The 15073-nt window shown below is 52.0% G+C and overlaps 1 protein-coding gene across 2 annotated transcripts in view; it reads right to left on the bottom strand.

Moving 5' to 3' along the window:
• Positions 1 to 237: 237 nt before the first annotated feature.
• GRIN2D (glutamate ionotropic receptor NMDA type subunit 2D) overlaps positions 238 to 15073 on the bottom strand; it is a 37614-nt gene continuing 22778 nt past the window's right edge. For both annotated transcript variants that reach the window (XM_073886625.1, XM_073886624.1), the window contains exons 11-13: positions 3190 to 3377; positions 2764 to 2996; positions 238 to 2556 (exon numbers count right to left, since the gene is read on the bottom strand). In XM_073886625.1, the coding sequence (XP_073742726.1) occupies positions 1222 to 2556; positions 2764 to 2996; positions 3190 to 3377 (1756 nt within the window). In that variant the 3' untranslated portion in view covers positions 238 to 1221. The remainder of the gene's footprint in view (positions 2557 to 2763; positions 2997 to 3189; positions 3378 to 15073) is intronic.

The following is a 15073-nucleotide window of genomic DNA, read 5'->3' on the forward strand; positions in this document are numbered from 1 at the left end:
TTCGCTGTTCCTCCTTCTCTCTAGGTCTCTGTCCGCCCTCATCCCTTCTCATTCCTTTTCAGGATCTTTTCTCACAGCTTCCTTCTGGGTCTTTGTCTCCCCACCTCCCTCCAGGGTCAGTGTTCTCAAAATAATTTTCTTTCTGCCCTCTCTTCCTCTGTGGGACTTTTCTCAGTTTCTGTTTCCTCCAGAGAAGTTTGAGGGCGGCTGAGAGAAACATGGAGCTCACACTTGGACTGAGGAGGCATAAAAACATGGTTTATTCCAAACACTGCAATGTGTAACAGGAGAGTGGGAGGGGAGGTTGGTGGTGGGTGTGGATTCCCAGACCGTCCCCTCCACACCCCAGCTCCAGACCCGGCTGGAGATCTAGGAAGAGGAGGCTTTTGGGGGGGTCTGCAGGGTCATCATGGGAGGGTCACAAATAAGGGCTGGATTTGGTGAGACTGTGGTTGGTGGCACGTGGGGCAGGTAGTGAGGTGCGACAGGGTGGGAAGTTTTGGCCCGATGTTGGTTGGGATCCACGCTAGGGCAGGGGGAGGCGGGGCTTCCGTTGGGAGTGTCCTAGGTCAAAATAAGGAAAAGCGACCGAGGATGGAAAAGGAGGAGGGTGTGTCAAGGTTTGACGTGAAGGGTCACAGTCTGGTCGGGGTGCAGTCTGGGATGCGGGTCACAGTTTGGGGTCGGGGGTCACAGTCTGGGGTCGGATGACCATTTTTAGGGGTCGGAAGTCACAGTCTGGGGTCAGGGGTTTCTGTGTGGCGGGGCCAAGGTCTGGAGTCACAGTTTGGCGAACGCGTCTCACAGTTTTGAGTCCCGATGGATGAAAGGTTAAAAACGGGCTTCCCCGGAGGCGTGGCTGGGGCCGGGGAGCTGCACAGTGATGAGGGGGCCACGGCCCCGGGCGTGGGGGTGGAACGCGGGCGTGGCGTGACCCCCCACCTCCCGCCCCATCTGGTGACGTTAAAAAGCCCTTGTCGGGTTTAAAAAAAAAACCAAAAACTCCAGTGGGCTCCGAGACCCCCACCTTTCAGGCTGGGTGAGATTTGGGGCGGCTCGTAGTGCCCCCAAAGCGAGGGGGCGCACGACGCTGCTCCAGGCGGGGTCCGGCCAGGTCCATTTTCTCCTTCCCAACCCACGCGGGTCCTGTTCATTGCGCGTGCCCCCCCTCGGGCCGTGGCCTGCGCTGACCGAGGGGGCGCTGGGGCCCCCGGGGCCGCGTCATACCTCGGACTCGAGGCTGGAGAAGTGCGCCGAGCCCCTGCGGGTACCCAGGTCCCCGCCCCGGTGTCTCCGGTGGGGCGCGGCGGGCAGCGGCGGCCCCCAGTGCGCGGCGTGCGGGCACCGGCGCGCGTGGCGGGAGGGCCCGGTGAGCCTGCGCGCGGGGGCGGCGCGGGGGCACGAGCTGAGGTCCTCGAGCGAGCGCGAGGTGGGCGCTGGCGGCGGGAGGTCCCAGCCCCCCGCGGCGCGCCGGTGCCGGTGGTGGTGCGGGGCGGCGGCGGCGGGCGCGCGGTGCGAGGCCCGTGGGCGGTGAGGGTGCGGCCGCGGACACCCGCAGCGGGCTCGGCGCCGGGGCGGGGGTCCGGCGGCCCAGGGCGGGGGCGGCGGCGCCCACCAGCCACCGTCCAGGCCGTCGTGCGAGCAGCTGAGATGGCGCGGCGGCGGCAGCAGCTCCAGGCTGGCGCAGTGGCGACAATGCCAGGCGGCGGGACCGCTACGCGGGGGCAGGTAGTCCCAGCTGCCGGCGCGCCAGCCCCCGAGCTTGTCGACCGACCAGTAGCGGCCGGGCGGCGGCCCGAGGCGCTCAGCGTACGGATAGGGGAAGTCGGCAAACCACCAGGGCTCCAGGCCGCCCAGCGACGCGCCGCCCAGGCTCTCCGAGTCCTCCGAGTCCGACGGCGACGGCTCGAGGTCCAGGTAGGGGCAGGGGGGCGGCGCGGCGCGACACGGGGGAGGCGCGGCCTGGGCCCCGCCGGCCGCGCCCCCCGCGCCCCCCGCGCCGCCCGCGCCGGGCCCCAGCAGGGGCTGGCTCTCGGGGTCGGAGCGCGGCCAGCGCGCGGGCGCCGGCGGGCTCTCGTCCTCGAAGGCCAGGCGGCAGAGCGGCGGCCCGACGGCGGTGGCAGCGGCGGCTGGGGGCGCGGGCGGCGACGGGAAGCCGGGGAAGGCGCCGGAGGGGGGCTCGGCCGGCTCCTTGTCGCGCACGATGGCGAAGTAGGAGGGCGGCGGCTTCTGCGGGGGCTGCGCGGCCGGCGGGGACAGCGGGCGCCCGGCCGCGCCCCGGGGCGCCGCGCGCGCCTCGCCCACGCCCAGGCCCTGCGGCTCGATGGGGCCGTAGTAGCGGTGGAAGCCGTCGGCCAGGCCCGCGCCCCCCGGGGGCCCTGCACCTTTGGTGCGACGCCAGCGGTCCACCGCTCCGCGCTCGCGGGGCACGAAAGGCGCGGGGCCGGGCGCGGGCCGCGCCGCCGGGTACGCGGGACTGGGCAGCGGCTGCGGCGGCGGCGGGGGCTTGGCCGGCGGCGGCGGAGCGGCCTCGGCGCTGCAGCAGCTGTACATGCCCTGCGGGGGGCCGCGAGAGGAGCAGGGTCAGCACGGGATGCGGGAGACCGCCTGCCTTCCCTCCGTCCCTCCCACCTCTTCCGCACCCCGACCCAGGTCTCTTCCACTTGTAGGCATCCCCGCCTGGCTCCCCGGCCCCCCCCCCCCCGCCCCGCTCTGCCCTCCTGCCTCCCTCTCTCCCCTCCTGCCTCCCTCTCTCCCCCCTACCCTGGAGAAAGCCAGCAGGAAGTCCATGCGGTGGGTGGGCCCCAGGCAATGACGCAGGCGCCAGTACACCAGGTGCTCCCAGGCGAAGACCAGCAGGGAGAGGCCCATGGCCACCAGGAGCATGTAGAAGACACCTGCCATGTTGTCGATGTCCAGCTTACTGCTCATCACCTCGATTTTGTCATTGTGGCAGATCCCGGAGAGCCACAGCCGCTCCAGCATCTCGATCTCATCTGGAGAAAGGGGGGCGGGGGGGGGGTGCTGTCATAGGTCACCTTCCATGGGTACCGTCTCATAGGAGTCTAGGCGCGCAGACCCCTCTTCCCTCAGACCCTGGTGTCCTGATCCTCATCCCTTCCTTTGCCCAGGACCCAGGGCTCTAGTCCCTCACGCCCCACCCGGGAGGCATCCCTGTGTGCAGCGCACCATCCCCCAGGAACTGCAGCAGCGCCAGGTCGATGGGCCGCTTCCACCGGGAGCCCTTGTGCAGGGCGATGCCATAGCCCGTTGTGGCAAAGACCTTGCCCGAGCCGATGGTGACGAGCTTGCAGCCCTCATCCTTGCGGGCCATGTAGTTGAGCACAGCCGCATCATAGATGAAGGCGTCCAGCTTCCTGGGGGCCAGGGGGCATGAAAGGCAGGGTCAGTCCCACCCAGATGCCCTCATGGCCCAGCCCAGAACCCCCCTCACCCCTGACCTCCAACTGCTCCAAATCCTGACCAGTGGTAAACTCTTGAGCAAGTCACCGTACTTATTCTTGGTGCCTCGGTTTCGGTTTGTAAAGCGGGGATAACAACAGCACCTCCCTTCCTGGTCATTCCAAAGGGAAGATGGCGCTTGGTGCCAGGAAAGTGCTGGAGACATGTTAGCTGTGACTGATAACGTTCAGCCTTCACAGAAGCCCTCCCCAGAAGGTTCTGCATACTCCCCCATTTTATAGGGGAGAACTGAGGCCCAGAAAGGGGACTCATACACAGAGTCATAATGCTAACGATCACTTCTATTGTGCTAGGCACTGTTCCAGCCACCGTCATAACTCATTCAATCCTCTCAACGTTCCTGTGAGGTAGAAACAGTTAATCTCCATCATTCAGATGGGAAATGCAGGCCCAGACACGCATCTTCCTCTGCTTGGGTTCTCCCACTAGGCCCCAATTTCTAAGCCTTGATGGGAAGACAAGCAGGGAGATGGAACGAGCGCTCACAGATGGATACATTGTGGCATATGCCGCCTGTCACTTCCTTCACACATAGTTGTGATTATTTGATTAATCTCAGCCTCTCGATTAGACTGCGAGCTCCACTCAAGCAGGATCCAGCTGGGATCCACTCCAGGCCGTGACCCAGCACAATTCCTGGCACATACAAGGTGGTTGTAAATATTTGTGGAATAAGTGAATGAGTGAATAAATAAATCCATGGCGGGGAACACTGGGTAACTATTCTATGAGACAAGATACATGCCTATGATCTGACATGAAGATGTCCAGGGTATATCCATGAGGGAAAAAAAAAAAAAAAGAGTCTGGGAATCCCATAAAGAGCATAACTCCACATTAATTTTTTTTAAATGGTGCATTTTGTGGGGTGCAATTTTGGTCATCTCGACTGCAGACACCAGGCCAGTTCTTAGAGGGAGGTCTCTGTCTTGCCCAGCATGGTCCGAAAGAACACTCCGCAATGATGGGCATGGCCCTTCTGCGCTGCCCAACATGGCGGCCGCCAGCCACACCAAAACGTGACCAGTAAGCCCAAGGGCAGAACTTTAAATTTTAATTAATTTAAATTTAAATAGTCTTGGACAGCGAAGGTCTGAGGAAAACGAGAGAGATCAAAGCCTGTGGCTGGAAGCTGGGTCGTGCAGAAGGCAAAGGAGTTTTGGAGCTGTTTGCCTATCTGTGGGTATAAATGCCTCCGGGACCCCAAATCTTCAGTCAAGCCCTGTCCACACTCTCACACCGGAGCACACAAATGCCTTGTTGCATTTCTGCAACATGACTGGCTGCAGAGAAATGAGGGAAAAGGACAGAATTAGTCCACGGACCCCAAACGGGGAGACAGCAGATTCCCCACACTGAATGGACTCCAGCCGAAGCAAAAACTTGGGGGTGGGGCAAAGAATTTGAGGCTCTGGAGAAGGAGCAGAAACTCCTCCAGAAACTGGGAGACCAGTCACCATCCCATGGTTGGAGAATGGGGTTTGAATTAATTTTATATGGCTCCTAACAGGCAGGGAGATCCCAGCTGACATCTGGAAACATATATATATATATATATATAGAGAGAGAGAGAGAGAGAGAGAGAGGCAAGAAAAATATCACAACCAGCTGCGGGCACCGCTGCCTTGTAGGCAAACTATAATATTATTCTCTCTAGGTTTCTCTTTGTTTAGGAAAATGCCCTTGGGAGCAAAAGGTGAATTGCTTCCCTGGTTTAAGTGGAAAGAGCTGGGCGTTTCCAGAGTCAGGCTGAAGAGGAGGGATGGGAGGGGCTGAGAGCTAGGATAAAACGGAAGGAGGGTGGGCGCCTGGGTGGCTCAGTGGTTTAAGCGACTGCCTTCGGCTCAGGTCATGATCCTGGAGTCCCAGGATCGAGTCCCGCATCGGGCTCCCTGCTCTCCCTTCCCCTACCCCCTACTCCCTATCCCCTGCCACTGTCACTAAACCTCTACCGAGACTCAGCCACATTCCACAGCCTTTGTTTAGGCTTAGGTTTGGGAAAAATTAAAAGTCCTTGCATCTCTCTTTGCTTTCCTGTTTATTCCTGCCCTGTCGCCACAGGGATCTTAACGTGTAGTCAGCTTCCGGTTCCTCCTCAGCTCACTCCCCCCCCCCCCCCCCCCCCCCCCCCCCCCCCCGGCTCCCCACTTCACTCAGTAACTGGAGTTACTTCGCATTACAAGGCCCTACAGCACCGAACAGCCCTGGATCCCTCCTACCCCCCTGCCCGCATCTCCCACCCATGACTTCCTTGCTCACCCTGCTCCAGCCACCTTGGCCTTCATGCGCAGTTCCTGGATGGCTCCAGCACCCTCCTGCCTCAGGACCTTTGCACTGGCTGTTCCCTCTGCTGGAACATTCCTCCAGATAGCTGCCTGGCTCTGTCCCTCACTTCCTTCAAGTGTCTGCTTAAAAGACACCTTCCTGAGCAACTTAGTTAATACTGCAACCCATGGCCTTGCCCCCAGGCCTCCCAAACTCACTCACCCGGCTGTATTTTTGTCCACAGCACGTATCCCCTTGTAACTATAATGTGTTCTTGGTTATTAAGTTTATGGTCCCTCTCCTCCCACTGGAATTTAAATTCCATGAGGGAACAGGTCTTGTCTGTCTGGTTCACTGCTGTATCCACGGGGTCTAGAATAGCACCTGACATATGACAGGTGTTTCATAAAGTATAGCTCAATGAATGAATTCAGGCTGCTTCAAGATGGGCATTCTCTGGGCCAGGCATGGAGCTGGGAGGCAAGACTTCATTAATATGGAAGAGATGCCAAGAGGTTTTTCTCCATGGGAAAAGCAAGATGAGAACAGTGTGTGCTTTCAGTAAGGAATGCATAAAGAGGTGTGTATGCACACATAGTTTAGGTGATCAGAGAGAAATTAAAAAAAAAATAATGCTTACTTTATGGAAAGGCGACTTGAGGTTTCCTTTTTTGCCCTTTCTGTGTGAGTGAGAAATTGAACATCCCTCACCAAATGGGCTTCCAGAACTGGCTGGGAGGAGAAGCCGTGTTTCTGTATTTCTTTTTAAGAGATGTATTTCCTTTCTCTTCCTGTGAGCTTGTTTGCCCTCTGTGGTAGGATGAGACCACATTTGGTGTGTGAGCCAGACAACACCATGTGAGGTTGCCAATTCCCTCCTACCCCTCTCTGTAAGGATGGAATTTTCTGGTGCTGTCCATGGTGGTAACCACTAGCCACATAGAGCTATTTGAATTTGAATTTTTAATTAAAATTTAAAAGTTCAAAAAAATTTAAAAATTCAGTTCCTTAGTCACACCAACCACATGTCAAATGACCAGGAACTGCTTGGCTACCACATGGGACTGCACAGATCTAGAACATTTCTCTCACTGCAGAGAGGGCTATTGGAGACCGATGCTCTAGGAACACACATGTGTCCGTCTCCCAGACTGGAATGGAAGGTCCAAGAGAGCAAGGACTTCGATTTGTTCACTGCCATACCCTCCGTGCCTAGCCCAGTGCCTGGTGCAAGGAAATCTTAATAAATACTTATTGGATGGATGGATGAATGAATGAGTTCTTTTTTTTAAGTTTCTTTTATTTATTTAAGTAATCTACACCCAACTTGGGACTTGAACTCACGACCCCGAGATCAAGAGTCACATGCTCTCCCCACTGAGCCAGCCAGGTGCCCCTGAATGAATGTCTTTTAATTTCACATCATTAAGGGTTATTGTGTCAGGGAGATCATGATTCAGTGTTTGTTTTCCTTGTTCCTCACTATATTAAAAACATTACATATATAATATGCATATGACATATACACAAGCATACATATGTATTACATATACATGTGTACGACTAAGATAAAAGACAGAAAAATACTGACATTGGGCATTCCACAACAAAAATGGTCCAGGGGCGCCTGGGTGGCTCAGTCATTAAGCGTCTGCCTTCGGCTCCGGTCATGATCCCGGGGTCCTGGGATCGAGCCCCGCATCGGGCTCCCTGCTCCGCGGGAAGCCTGCTTCTCCCTCTCCCGCTCCCCCTGCTTGTGTTCCCTCTCTTGCTGTCTCTCTCTGTCAAATAAATAAGATCTTCAAAAATGGTCCAGACAGATCATCTACTGTGAAGTTCATTCAACAACCCTGCTCATGTAATCACAGGCCCACCACTTCTAGAGTTTTGGACTTCCACTCCCAAATATGTAGAGACCACTGAGGATTACTAAACATCAGTAAAGTCTCAATAAGAAAGATAGAAACAAAAGCAACAAATGGGGTGGGGGGGGACTTGGAGGAAACAGATTATGCGGAGAGGAAAAAATGCAAAAAACCCAACAACTACCAATATCACCAGAGAAACAAGACAAGATATTCAACTTTGAATAGCATATCATAAAACATAGGATACCATCAAATAATACTATAAAAATTAAAAGATCAGAAAGAGTTCTTAGCAGGGCGCCTGGCTGGCTCAGGTGGAAGAACATGTGACTCTTGATCTTGGGGTTGTGAGTTTGAGTCCCATGTTGGGTAAAGATTACTAAAAAAATAAATAAATAAACTTTAAAAAAGAGTTCTTAGAAGTTGAAAATATACTAGCAAGAATGAAAAGCTTAATAAAAGAGTGGAAGATAAGGTTAAGAAAAACTCTCAGGAAGTAGGACAGAAAGATGAAGAGATAGAAAAATAAGAGAGGATAAAAGAGTTCAGGAAGCCCAATATCAAATTAATAAGAGTTCCAGAAAGAAAGGATAAGAGTTCCAGAGAGAAATGGAGGGAAGGGGGAGATCATAATTGAAAGAAATCAAGGAGGCTTCCCAGAATGAATGCCATGAGGATACAACTGAAAGATCCAGTAATGAAAATAAATGAAGATGTTGCCAAGAAATGTCAGCACACTGAGGACAGGGAAAAGAAAAACGGTTGACACACAGGCTTATGATCAGAATGATTTTGGAATTTTAACAGTAATACTGGAAATTAGAAGACAATGGAATGATGCCTTCAAAATTCTCAAGAAAATGATCTCCAGCCCAGAACTTTATCCCCTTCCAGAGGGCCTATCAAGACTAAAGATGTTGGGTGCCTGGGTGGCTCAGTTGGTTAAGCGACTGCCTTCGGCTCAGGTCATGATCCTGGAGTCCCCGCCGGGATCGAGTCCCGCATCGGGCTCCCTGCTCGGCGGGGAGTCTGCTTCTCCCTCTGACCCTCCCCCCTCTCATGTGCTCTCTCTCTCTCATTCTCTCTCTCTCAAATAAATAAATAAATAAAATCTTTAAAAAAAAAAAAAAGACTAAAGATGTTATCAGATATGCAGTGTCTCCAAAATTTTACCGCCCCCCCCCGACCATGTGCTTTTTGTCAGGAGGCTCAGAAGAACAAGAGAGAAGAACCCAGGAAGAGTGAGAATTAGAATATGACAGGAACCAAACCAGGGGGCAGGTGAAGGGATCCAGACGGTAGCTACGCGGCAGACTTAGGCCATGAGAGAAACTTCTTTAATCTGATGAAATTAATGGAGTACCTGATGCAAATGAATATGTGAAGAAGAGATTCATATAGTTAACAGAGAATTTTGAATTAACAAAGAAAACTCAGACACTTAAGCAACTGAAAAAAAAAAAAGACAATTATTAACTCCAGGAAAAACAAAGAATTGTGTGGAAGAGGAAAGTAATCACGGTTTACTACTTGTGGCAGCTGTGGGAGCATTTACACAGTCATAACATGTAAACACTGCATATTCATCTAGCCAGAATCACAGTGTGGGAGGCTGGAGTAATTTAAATAAGAGTATGAGTATGTGTCTTCCATAGTAAGCAGTGAATGGAAAATACCTAAAATTGAAAAATCAAGAGGTAGCCACACAAACAATGGTATTTAGAGACAGGGACACAAATAGCAAAACGATACAATAAATAAGGTAAAAGCAGATTCCTCTGGGGTGGGAGAAATGGACGGGTAGGCAGATGGAGGACTGTTGGTTTTCATTAAAAAAAAAAAAATCTTGTATTTGACTTTCCAAACTATGTGGATGTATAACTCTGATAAAAATAGAACTAGAAGTTGGGGAAAAAATGTAAAAAGGAATACTGGGGAGAAAAAGAATTCAGCAGAAGCAGAAAATCAGAGCAAGAGGTGACAGAAACACAAGGTGTCCTTTGTAAATCCAAGAGGTTGCGGGGGAAGGGCACAAAGAGGATAATTCTGGAATTTTCACGGCCCACCTGAGGCAACAGAGTGTAGTGGTTGAGGGGCTGGGCTCAGAATCTGATGGCCAGGGTTCAAATCCCAGCTCTACCACCACAGATCTCTGGCTGTACCTCAATTTCCTCATCTATAAAATGGGAATGATAATATTCACCTCTAAAGTATTATGGTTTGAGGGGCGCCTGGGTGCCTCAGTTGGTTAAGCGACCGCCTTCGGCTCAGGTCATGATCCCGGAGTCCCAGGATCGGGTCCCACATCGGGCTCCCAGCTCAGCGGGGAGCCTGCTTCTCCCTCTGACCCTCTCCCCTCTCGTGCTGTCTCTCACTTTCTCTCTCTATCAAATAAATAAATAAAATCTTTAAAAAAATATTATGGGTTGAATCGCCTCTCCCAACAATTGTATATTGAGGTCCCACCTTCGTTGAAGATAGGGTCTTTACAGAGGTAATCAAGTCAAAATAAGGTAACTAGGGTGGGCCCTCATGCAATAAGACAGGTGTCCTTACAAAAAAGGGAAATGGGAGACACTGGGGAAGATGCCCATCCACAAGCCAAGGAGAGCTCCTTCCCTTGCCCTGAGAAGGAACCCGGAGGACTTCTAGCCTCCAGAATTATAAGGCAACAAATTTACAGTAGCCCCAGAAAACTAATAATGAACTAATTAAATGAGTTAGAGCAGAACTTGATATATAATAAACACTATAGTAAATTAAAAAGATATGGGAATGATCCAAGCCTTGGCAAGGATATGGGACAAGTGGAACTTTGCACTGCTGGCGTGTAAGTTGGCACGACCACTTTGGAAGATGTTGGGCAGTATCTTTTGAAGCCAAGCCTCCATCTCCTTATGATCCTGCCGTTCTGCCCATGGGGATTTACCCACGAAAAATGAATACGTACATCCCCCAAAGACTTGTACAAGAATGTTCACCGTAGAGCATTCATAATGGCCAAACACTGGAAACAATCCAAATGTTCACCAGCAGTAGAATGGATGATTTCTGGTATATTCATAGAGTGGTATACTCAGTGGGATACAGCAATGGACGAACCTGGTAGAGCATGGGGGCAAAACAAGCCACACACAAAAGCTACCAGTACACTGTTTGATTCTGTCCATGTGATATTCAAAACCAGGCAACACTGATTCACGGTGATCATCTGCAGTGACCGGTGGGACAGAGGGGAACTGGAAATTGGCCATACCCTAATCTGGTCGAACCAACATAGCCACATGTTATATAGACAATCAAGGAACTTCACACTTAAGATTTGCATGTTCTATCTCAACAACAAAAAAGACACAGATGAAGCCTCAAGCAATTTTTACATATCAGGGGAGGGGGTTGTGGCTGACCTTTGGATGAAAAAAAACACAGGTATCCATCCTTCTCTGAAGTCAGGGGTGGGAGGGATTTGGATTCATTTTTTGAGATGGGGCTGCTCTCCAAAACTCAGGAACTAAGTGGATTTGCGACATGGGGCTCCCCTGAGTGTCTGAATTTTTGCTCTCTCAAGGTGAGAAAATAGACCAAGAAAGTGACGCATACCTCCAGAAGTACAAGAGGAAGACAATCCCCCACCTCCCAAGGAAGAGCGCGTCCTGCTCGTGTAGTAGGGGTGGGTGGGCAGAGCCTGGGGAAGCTGCCCTGCTTTGCAGAACAGAGGGAGAGGATCTGGAATTCCCAGGGGCATTCCTGGAGGGAGGGGCTGAGGACGAACCGGAAGAAGAGGGAAAGGGGAGAGATGAGTCAGCTGGATGGGGAGGGTACTCTGGGGGTGAGCAAGAAAGTGAAAAAGTCCCAGGGGGCTGGGGGTGGGGGCGAGGGCTGTTCCTAATGTTCATTAGGAAAATTTGCATTTACATAATGTAGACCGGGCTGCCCAATAGGGTAGCTACACGCCATGTGGCTATTCCGAGAACTTGAATGCGGCGAGTCTGAACTGAGACGTGCTGAGTGTAAAATGCACGCCGATTTCTTGCGGGGAGAGTGTGTGTGTGTGTGTGGGGGGGGGAGATTATGTAAAAGAGCTCAACCATTTTTATACTGATTACATGTTGTAATCATATTTTGGATACATTGGGTTAAGTAAAATGCATTGTTAAAATTAATTTCACCCATTTCTTTTTACATCTTTTAATGTAGCCACTAAAAAACTTTTAGAATCACGCTGCATCCCGGAGGACAGCGGCTTCCCAGGCTCACTCCCAATCCCAGCACTGGACACTCAGGTCTGAGGCCAGCGGAGGCTTTTATGGGGATTAAGGGAGGGGTGGGCTTCCATTTTGGTTAATAGCTGTGGGGCTGGGAAGACACAGTCGGCGCCAGTGACATGCTCCAGAAAGCGAATTAGATCTAGCAAAGAGGAGCTTGAAGCCAGAGTGAGCCTGAGAAGCACAGGAATTTGCAGACTTCTTTGGAGGGGAGTTTGGAGCCAATGTTACAGCGATCCTCAGGGGCAGGGAGACCCTGTATGACATCTGGGGGTGGGGCAGGCAAAGAAGAAGATCAGGAAGGGGAAGAAGTCCAAGTAAGAGACCAGGAGGTGGAAGACGAGGAGGAGGAAGAGGGCAGGAAGGCGGAAATGAAGAAGGCAAAAGAAGGAAGGGAAGAAAAAGGAAAAACAAAAGAGCTAAAAAGAGGCTCTAGCTGGCTCAGTCGGAGGAGCCCATGACTCTTGATCTAGGGGTTGTGAGTTCAAGCCCCACGTTGGATGGAAAGATTATAAACAAACAAACACACTTTTTAAAAAAAGAGGTAAAAAGAAAGAGTTCTGCATTGACACTGTCCACAATGGCAGCCACTAGTCAGGTGGGCTCTTCAGCTCTTGGAATGAGGCAAGTCCAAACTGAGATGTGCTGTGAGTATAACAATACTTCAAAGTACAAAAAAAAAAACAACATTAATTTTCATATTACACATCGAAGTCAAATATTGGAGATATTGGGGTAAACACAGTATTTCACTAAAATTAATATCACCTGTTTCTTTGAGTGTGGCCAATAGAAAATTTTAAATTACATATATGGCTCCCCAGCTCTGCTCTAGAAAAAAAAAAAAAAAAAGGCTGGAGGAAACTCCCAGAATCATGAACAGTGGATAAGGAGGGGAAGGGGAGAATCTTCTTTTTACCTTATTATTTTTTTGAAGATTTTATTTATTTATTTGAGAGAGAGAGGGATAGCACAGAGGGAGAATGAGAGGCAGAAGCAGACTCCCCGCTGAGCGGAGAGCCCCAGGCGGGACTCAATCTCAGGACCCTGAGCCCAAGGCTTAACTGACCGAGCCACCCAGGTGCCCCTTTACTTGATTATTTGTCACACCAAGGAAGTGTTATGCAAGTAAAACCACTATAGAGAGGTTAAAAGACATTAGGGGGGAGGGAAACTGTTCAAGGGGCTTGGGAATGTGAAGGCGAAGGGTGCCGGGCACAAAGAAAAGGGGTGTCCTCCAAATGGGGTAGCCCAGGGGAGGGGGCGAAGGGGTCCACCAGGCTTCGCAGCTGAAGGAGGCCAGTGGAGGAAGGGTGCTCTGCAAAGGAGCGCAAGACTTTGTTTGCCCACCTGTCCCCCACAGGTTCATCTTTGAGAACACCCCCGCCCGCGGAGCAGGGGCGTGGCAACCCAGAAACCACATGACCAGGCCCCGCCCTGACCACCGCTGATTGGCCCGAGCATGGACACCTGACTCCGCGCTGGACCAACTGGATTCTCACCAGCGGGGATGTGAAATTGAACCGAAGCATGCAGGTGCTCCCCCTGGACCCTGGAGGTGAAAGGCGGCGCGGAAGCCAGGGGCCATACAGCAACCGTGGCTGCAGCTGAAGCCAAGATAATGTGCAGAGAGCCAGTGGCCCCTGAGAGGAAGAGATAGAGAAGCAAGGGAGGAACCTTGGCTCCTGATGTTTCATTTCCCAGAGCCGCTTTGTAACCTGGTGGGATTGTGGACGCCGTTATTATGAAGGCAAAAATTAAGGTTCAGAAGCTCAATTCACTGGCCCAGGGCTCACAGCAAGTAAGAGGTAGCTCCCATTCCAATCTGGCTTTAAAATCAGTGCTGTTAAACACCCCCAGAATACTGCTGGGAACTCTCAACACACGGGGGACACCAGCACCCTTCATTATATGGGAAGATCTGGACAAACAGTCTCTAGAGAAAAGAATGGATGGATGGATGGATGGATGGATGGATGGATGGATGGATGGATGGATGGACGGACGGACAGACAACTTAAAAACCAGTGTTTCCTATTCTGTGCTGTGTCCTAGCACCTCTGCCCGGGATTCTCCAAACTCAGTACCCATCTTAGACCTCTGGTAAGGGAGTGCTACTCTGGACCCCATGCTCTTGAGGACTCTCCCCACTCCACCCCCCATTCCCAGGGGAATCCCTGGGGCCAAGGAGTTGTGCCCACCCAGAATCCACACCTCCACTGGACATTATGTTCTGGGAACGTGGGGTGGGTAGACTAATGGTCCCCCAAAGATACCCACACCCTGGGGTGGCTGGGTGGCTCAGTGGGTTGGGCATCTGCCTTCGGCTCAGGTCATGATCCCCGGGGTCCTGGGATTGAGCCCCATGTTAGGCTCCCTGCTCAGTGGAGAGTCTGCTTCTCCCTCTCCCTCTGCTCCTCCCTCCATTCATGCTTGTGCTCTCTCTCTCTCTCTCTCAGATAAATAAATTTAAAAATATGTATTTTTTTAAAAGATACCCACACCCTAATACCTGGAACTTGCGAATATGTTATCGTACACTGGAAAAGAGACTTTGCAGTTGTGAATAAATGAAGGATCTTGGAAGGGGGGGATTAGCCTGGATTATACGGGTGGACCCAATGTCATCATAAGGTCCTTTCAAGAGGAAGGGGGTGGGGTCAGTCAGAGAAGAAGCTATGGCAATGCTAGCAGAGTTTGAAGGATCCAGGGCCATGAGCCAAGGAATGCGGGCAACCTTGAGAAGCTGCAAGAGGCAAGGAAACAGATTCAGATGGGAGGACAAGGAGTCAGCTGTTCTCCTGGAAGGCAGAATTCTGAACTTGAACTTGTTTAGCCTTTCTGTTTGTTAAGGTCTATTTGTCAAGGCAGGAGGACCCAACATAATGAATGGCTGGCTTGCATGATCGGTAAAGTTTCAGTAGCTCGACATAAGGTATGCGAGCCTCCGTGTGCACTCTTCTGCAAACGTTAGCAATCGGGCTGCCCCAAGTCTCAGCTGAAAAGGCCTGTTACCCCAAATGCCTCCAGTTCACGGTGCTTCAATGGGGAGGGTAGAGGAGAAGGGAGCAGTTCTCTGCAGGGGGTGAAGTGGGGCAGAGAGAAAGAAGAGGTGACTAACGAGAAGGGGCTTCAGTCCTCAGTGTCCGAAATGAGAAGCTTTCGGGGAAAGAAGGCACAGGGAGGACACAG

The sequence above is a fragment of the Callorhinus ursinus genome, unplaced genomic scaffold (genome assembly GCF_003265705.2).
Source record: "Callorhinus ursinus isolate GAN/ISIS: 27379988/994484 unplaced genomic scaffold, GSC_fseal_2.0 scaffold71, whole genome shotgun sequence".
In the NCBI taxonomy this organism is placed as follows: domain Eukaryota; kingdom Metazoa; phylum Chordata; class Mammalia; order Carnivora; family Otariidae; genus Callorhinus; species Callorhinus ursinus.